Genomic DNA, 7428 nt, shown 5'->3' with positions numbered 1-7428 from the left:
AAATGGCGGCTTCGAAAACGGACGGCGGTCGAACTCTCTACAACTTGTCCAAAATTTACGCTCGCCAGGAACTAAGCGACGTGACGGTCGAGGTCAATTCAGTGCAGTACAAACTGCACAGAGTTATGCTGGCGGGCTGTAGCGACTACTTTTACAAGATGTTCTGCGGACAGATGAAAGAATCAAGCGCTGAAGGTTGTGACGTCGTTTCAATCGCATATGATGGTTTGACAACGGACGCTTTCAGAATCCTGCTCGACTTTGTGTACACAGCCAAACTGAATCTTTCGCGCTACAACGTTCTTGAGGTTTGCAGGGCGGCAGATTATCTACAGATGCTGGAAGTAATAACACGTTGCGGAGAATTCCTGGTCAAACATGTAGAAAATGAAGGCGTTGGCGTAGGTCAGCTTTTGATCATCGATCAGTTCGTGTGCAACTATGATTCTTTGAAAGAGGTGCAGGCCAACATCACCAAGAGTATGGCGTCACATTTTGGAAAGCTAGCTGAGACAAAAAAATTCAGAAAGATTCTGTCGTTTGAAAAATTGCTTGAGTTACTACAAAGGGATGACCTTACTGTCAAGTCAGAGGCAGAAACATTCCGGTCAGTGATCAGGTGGGTGGAAGCCGACGCAGAGAAACGCACCGAACATCTCAGTAAGCTGTTAAGCCATGTGCGTCTGGCCCTAATCGACATCGATGAACTCACAGTCTTGATGGACAACAGCAAATTTAGAGAGGTTCCTGACTTGTACGATTTTTATGTCAGTACTCTACGGTTTCGCGCGAAAAGGCGTACTTCAGAGACCGATGGGCATGGCTATGTCGACATCTCAACCGCACCAGCTCATTTAAACTTGAAGAAAAGACTACTGGCCACGGTAAGAACAGAAACCTTCAAGTTAAACGTTACTGAAAGATATAAATCTGGGTTTTCTCTGGCTTCTACAAATTTTTCGTAAATTTACTAAATGAGTCTCAAAAATTTTAGTAAATTTCAAAATTTGTTGGTAAACTGGAAATTTGCAACGTGTGACATTGTACAAGCAATTAGCAACACCTGTTTATGTGGTCTACACTGAATGATGATACAAATACAAAATAATACTTAATTTAATAACGCCTTTATTGTCATCCGACGATCAAATCTCGGGTTCCAACAGAACTGCGATTTCAAGGTCGTAGAGATGAGCATTCTTTTTTCAAAGTTAAAGAATGTTGCCTAAAGCTTTCACACGTTTCAGACAAACCCACAAATGTGCACTGTCTTTAGCTGAAGCAAAGCAGCAGTTGCCATCTCCTTTATTTGGACATGTTTTTTCAACAGTAACTGTTGTCTGTTGTGATGGCGTTGCAACCTGTATCGTGAAGTAATTTTATAACTTCTCCCCTTTGCACCATTCATACATATCTCTGTCATACTAATGCCATGTGATATAATATAAGAGTTATCCGAAAGAAAAATAAAATATGATTTTAGCAAACAATATTACATGAAGATTAGACATGAAATTATCATGTCAAAATAAACTTCATCAGTTCAAGTCAACAGTCTTGAAAATATGAGATACAGAAATAAATTTGAAAGCTTAGATGACTGCAGAATTTTCATGTAAATTTACTGACATCGCCAAATTATGGTAAATATTATGAATAAAACTTTGATTGACTTTGCCAGAAATAACTTCGTGTTCCTATTCCTACATACTTAGATTTAGAAAAGCACTTTAGAGTAATCACATGAAATACCTCTTGGTAGTTGTGTTAGTTTAAACATGGTGTTCATGTTACTCAGTCTCTTTGCACAGCTCACTGAATGTCCTGGATATCTTTGATCGGTGACCTATTTGAGCCGCTTAATTTTCAAAGTCATCTCGCAGCTGACATGTACACTGTATACATACGTGTACAAAGACTAAAAAATATATGGTCACATTTGGTGTGCCGATTGATTTGACCGGGGAATTTAGTCATCAAAAAGTGAAAAGAGGTCAAAAGATAGTGACTTTGTGCCTGTAATAGCAATGAACAAGATTTTGATGCAATGCTTGTATTTTTCAGGTTTGCCTCAAAGTTTCAAGCAGCTCAATCCACTGTCGCTATGACAACAAATGGATTAGATTCAAACCCAACTCTCCACTTGGCAATCACTGTACATCACAAATACTTCTCTATGGGAAAATTATGGTAGGATCAGAAAATGGAGATTTCTGTGAATTCAACCAGTACAAAAGAGAATGGAAACAACTACAGAAGATGATACAGCCACGGAAGTTTCTTCATCATTTATGATGGTAAAGACCATCTGTATACACTAGGTGGAATGATACATTCTAATTATCCAGTACTCTATGCAGAAAGATACCATCTTTCTACAAATAAGTGGAAACAAGTTGCTTCACTTCCAGCAAGCAAAGGAGACAAAGATTCGGCCACGGTATACAACGATAAAATCTTATATCTGACTCAAGGGACTGGCTATTCTTTTGATCCTGACAAAAACGAGTGGATTACGACACTGACTTATGGTGATGAGTTCAAGGAATCGGTATTTTCGACAGTGATCGACGGACGGCTGCATCTCTTCAAAGATGGCACTGTAAAAGTTTATCGTGAAGATGGCGCGATATGGGATGACGTCAGCCAAACAACTATTCCCGTCAACTGGAAGAGTCAAGCCTTCATAGGCATAGATACCCAGGTCTACATCGTACCGAAACACGTGCTTGGCAACTGGTATCCATGAAGACCAAACTGACCCTTATGCTCTTGACATCGATGATTGGGAGTGGGCGAGAAGCTCTGACCCAATCTTTGAAACCAGTTTTCCCCAAGAGTATTTGAAGATCTTAGACAAACAATGATACTGAGGGAGGCACAGGATTGTTTAGAGCAATCGGCGATCAAGGGTGGTGAAGAATTTATTGCTTTCTTGCAAGCTTAGCTGTCAAGTGTGTGACTGGAAACTCTCAGCAATACTTGTGTAATACCTATCTACCTTAAGTAGAATTTATCATAAGCTCTCAATGGAAATGATTTCAAGGTAAAATTGAACTTAAACGGTAATTGATTTATTGACAGTTATTTTCCATGTTGATTAAATACTTGTTCCTCTAATTCGTTGTCAATAATTCTACGAAGCTTCAAAGACTTGTTCTGTTCAATGTGCTGTAATATGAAACAAAATGTCGTTTGTCTCCTCCTCTCTGTTCGATCACAAGGCTGTTAGATCATTTTACATCTTAGGTTTTTATTTCATCAGGCGCTCAAGTAAAAGTTCTTCAAAATCAATGATTGTTTTACATCTTAGGTTTTTTTTTATCAGACGCTCAAGTATAAATGCTTCAAAATCAATCTGCATTTACTTATGTAACATCCCTGGAGTAAGTATTTATTTTGACAGTGGAGAATTTTTAAGGTGTGCGAATTTTTCAGTAAAATTTCTATTATATCAGATTCAAAATCGTAACCAACGGTACCGTATTCACCTAGTGTTGAAATCAGCCATCAACAACTCTTAGTTTCATGCAATCCGTTGCGTATTGAATTTAATTTGCAAAAGGTTAATAGTTGTTTTTGTATTTGATGAGAAATCTTATGGCTGAGGATTTACGTGGGGCATTTAATTATCATCGACGTGAAAGACAGAACAACCCTGCGGAATAAAAACAAGAAATACTTAAATGTGTAGTTTCTTTTCGTGTTTGTACCTATATGATTTATAAAAAAATCATGTTTATATAGCGTTTTGACGTCATGAGTACCCGTGATTTATTTTGTTATTTTGCCTTGAGCAAAAGGTTTGATTTATTATGATTTGTTTTAAATGGTACTGTTTAAATGCTTGAGTTCATGCTGGCTTATAGCATACGTGTGAGCTATCTACTCAGAGACATTGCTGATGGAAAAATTAATTTTGTAAATAATTATTTTTGTTGGTATATCCACATTAATTTTTATGGTAACAATCAGTCTGTGAAATGAGTCGAAGGCAACGCTGCCAAATATCAGGGCCGACTTGCAGCAATTTCGAAGCTGCTATCCAATTGGTTGGCAGAATCGTACCGTTATAATGAAATAATACAAATAAACTCCCTAAGTTGCTGTGAATAGTGACAATCGACCAATCAGATATAACCTTGCAAACACGCTGCGAGTCAGCCGAATATCATGCCATTTGTACTATTTCATCCAAATGAGGAATATTTTAAAACTCTCAGTCTGCACTATGTATATGTTTTTACACTCTGTGTCGGCCTTGCCTCTGACGAGTCATCACCAGTCCACTGTGTTCAGTCCATAGAGTTGCTTCATAAAAAAATGATAACTGACTGATCTGTGAAAACCAACGGCGGTAAAGTCCACAGCGAGATTTCAATAAATGAGTGTAAGTAAAATTTCCGTTTGGATAGCTTCTTGTGATTTGATCGATGAAAAATTAATAAAACCTTTTTAAAAATAATACAACAGATTCCTTACTTCAGCCTTAAGCTGAGCTATTGTTAACCATAATCTGGCGTTCTGCAGTTTCAGTACTGCAGCTCAGTTTTATTCCGAGGAGAAACCGCGTACGGACTGGTAATTACTCTGTCACGTGATTTCAAACGATTTGCATGGTGTATAGTTTTATATATCTGAAAAATGGTTTTCATGAACATAAATATGGAATTCATGAACACAAAAATGATTTTTATGAACACAAAAATAGTTTTCATGAACATAAAAATGGTTTTGATGAACATAAACATAAAATTCATGAACACAAAAATGGTTTTCATGAACATAAACATGGAATTCATGAACACAAAAATGATTTTTATGAACATAAACATAGTTTTCATGAACATAAAATGGTTTTGATGAACATAAACATAAAATTCATGAACATAAAAATGGTTTTGATGAACATAAACATAAAATTCATGAACACAAAAATGGTTTTCATGAACATAAACATGGAATTCATGAACACAAAAATGATTTTTATGAACACAAAAATAGTTTTCATGAACATAAAAATGGTTTTGATGAACATAAACATAAAATTCATGAACACAAAAATGGTCTTCATGAACATAAACATGGAATTCATGAACACAAAAATGTTTTTTTATGAACATAAAAATAGTTTTCACGAATTTTGCAACACTTGGCTTGCCATAGTATTCCTCGTGTATGTTTTCGTAGGGCGTAATGATGTATCTTTGAACCCAACATGATCATTTTTGCTTTAAAAAGAGCGCATATCATCGTTGTTATTATCTACACTGAACAGATCTCAAGTAGGAAGTACACCCATTCTATTTTTACATAGCAACAGACCCTTGTCATAAGTCTAGCGCCCTCAGGTCGCCACATGAGGGCGCTAGACTTATGAAAAGAGCTCTTATAGTACATACACGGAATACGTTGTATTGCCAAAAATAGTGATTATTCTGCTCAAATGGTACATATAATGTGGTATGGTATTAAACCTCTGGTTTATGTTGCTAACACTATTGCTAGACGATGCTGTTGCGATGAGGGGTTAGCTGGATGATACAGATTACGCTCTTATAGAGAAGATTCATTGTGTGTTTCATAGAAAAAAATGTCAATTTTGGGATAACGAAAAAGATGCCGAGGAGACTCAATGAATAAAGGCAATTGAGGAAATTAGAGACTACAGTTGCAAGGTAATTCACATAGTGACTACGGAGAGCCGTTTAGTTAGGTTTATGTCGTAGGTGACTGATAAAGAACATACCTTGAGCCCTCCAAGAAACTTGTTAATTTAAATTCTAAAAAACTAATTTGGGATCACTGGATCTTCATAATTTTCATAGTTTAAATCGTGTTAAAGACACGTATACGGTCAGTCGGTTATAATTCTGTCAAATGCTGAACGTGACAACAAGGTGACGTAAATCACAAATCTTTGCTAAAGAGAGCCTATAGCTGACTGAATACTTCCCACATCGTATCAGAATTAACCCAATTTTGTCCCCTAATATTGAAATCCTCCAAAAGGAGACTAATGTAATCATAGGAGCATATCTTCATCTAACCTTCCATATTTTATTTAAAAAAATAAAAATACATAAATCTCCGGGAACCATTGTAATGTAGCAGTTTTTAGAAGCCCTTTAGTATACATGTATGTTTAAACATCCATTCGTTCATCATAAATTCATCATGTACGGCTTTCGAGTTATTTTTTTTATTTTATGAAAATGTATACTAAGTCCATTGTCTGCAGTCACCTATCAGATACGAAGTAAACCTGTGAATCCCTGTGAAAAGAAACCATTTTCATCATAGATAAAACAAATATTTGTACTTCATGCTTCATGTTTTTATCGCCTGAACAAAACAAACAATAAACCCAAAAGCTAACAAGGAAAAACTAAACTCGAAGAAAATCGATGCAGCATCTAATTTTTCCGTAGCCCTGTGCGAACAGGTCATGTAAATTTGTCCATGGCGACTACGCACACTGAGTAAAGTAACCACTGTGTGAGTTAAATACGTACCTTCTCAATACTTATCACACAGTATACAATTCTTTTTGTTTTCATCAACTTGATTAAAAAAAGAGAGAGAATGATAAGAAAATAAAATTACCAATATTATTCGTTAGTTTTCTCTTATTATTGTTCTTTTCTTTTTTTTTCTTTTAGCTTGATTTTTTTGTCAATAAAGAACATTTTCCTATTTTTATCTGTCCGTGCGGCCTTATCCCCCGGATTAACTTCTTTTTACGAAGACAAATACAAAATACAAAACAAGGGATTCTCATGTGAATTGGCGTCTAGTCTAGCTGCATAAGCCTTTTTGCAGCTTTTAGCTAGAAACCGGCCAAATCATAGGTTCCCCGGAATGTTAAGATAAACGAATATAACATATTATTTAAAACTCGATTTTGAGATTTTTGGAGGGAATCCTTCTTGGAGACCTTAACTATAATCCAAGAAGATACAGTTAATGCGTTTGTATTTGGAGTTTAAAGTGGTGTTTTCGATGCTAAGGTTTGATGTGTAATTTTTTTGTACCATTGAGATCTTTTATTTGCAATGCAATAATAATTCTTGGTGGTAGAGGCCACCAGGAACCATAATCTGGCACTTGGCACTATACCGACGGGCCAAATTACTTTTCTTATTTAAATTTTGCCTACCAAACACTTATGTAAAACAAGTGATTTCTATAAGGGAACACTGATGGCGCTCTTATATAGTACATTGGCCTTGAAGAAAACTCAAGAAATGGCATGCAGTCAAAGGTCAGATTGGTCAAAAATGGGCTGAGAATCTAAGTCTCACTGACAGTTACAAAGCTACTTTATTCAGCCGTCTTAATTCAACAGGAATTGTCAGCAATTCAGTAAATGATTTAAATTGGAAGATTTTCCATCGAGGCCTAGTCACAGGAAGCTTGGCCAAAACT

The 7428-nt window shown here is 36.2% G+C and overlaps 1 protein-coding gene across 1 annotated transcript; it reads left to right on the top strand.

The window, feature by feature from the left end:
• On the top strand, positions 1–3294 carry LOC139141456 (kelch-like protein 3). The gene is made up of 2 exons (XM_070711068.1): positions 1–884; positions 2065–3294. The coding sequence occupies exons 1-2, from the start codon at positions 3–5 to the stop codon at positions 2293–2295; spliced, it is 1113 nt and encodes a 370-aa protein (XP_070567169.1). The 5' UTR covers positions 1–2; the 3' UTR covers positions 2296–3294.
• Positions 3295–7428: the final 4134 nt, after the last annotated feature.

This window comes from Ptychodera flava, chromosome 10 (assembly GCF_041260155.1).
Source record: "Ptychodera flava strain L36383 chromosome 10, AS_Pfla_20210202, whole genome shotgun sequence".
Taxonomy (NCBI): Eukaryota; Metazoa; Hemichordata; class Enteropneusta; family Ptychoderidae; genus Ptychodera; species Ptychodera flava.
The sequence above is the reverse complement of the archived record's forward strand: the minus strand, read 5'-3'. Positions and strand labels throughout refer to the sequence as shown.

What these genes read in the sequence shown, in the direction of transcription:
- LOC139141456 (XM_070711068.1), top strand. Translation starts at nt 3, where the DNA reads ATGGCGGCTTCGAAAACGGACGGCGGTCGAACTCTCTACAACTTGTCC. An exon ending in AGAAAAGACTACTGGCCACG is followed by an intron (nt 885 to 2,064) that starts GTAAGAACAGAA and finishes TGTATTTTTCAG; the next exon opens with GTTTGCCTCAAAGTTTCAAG.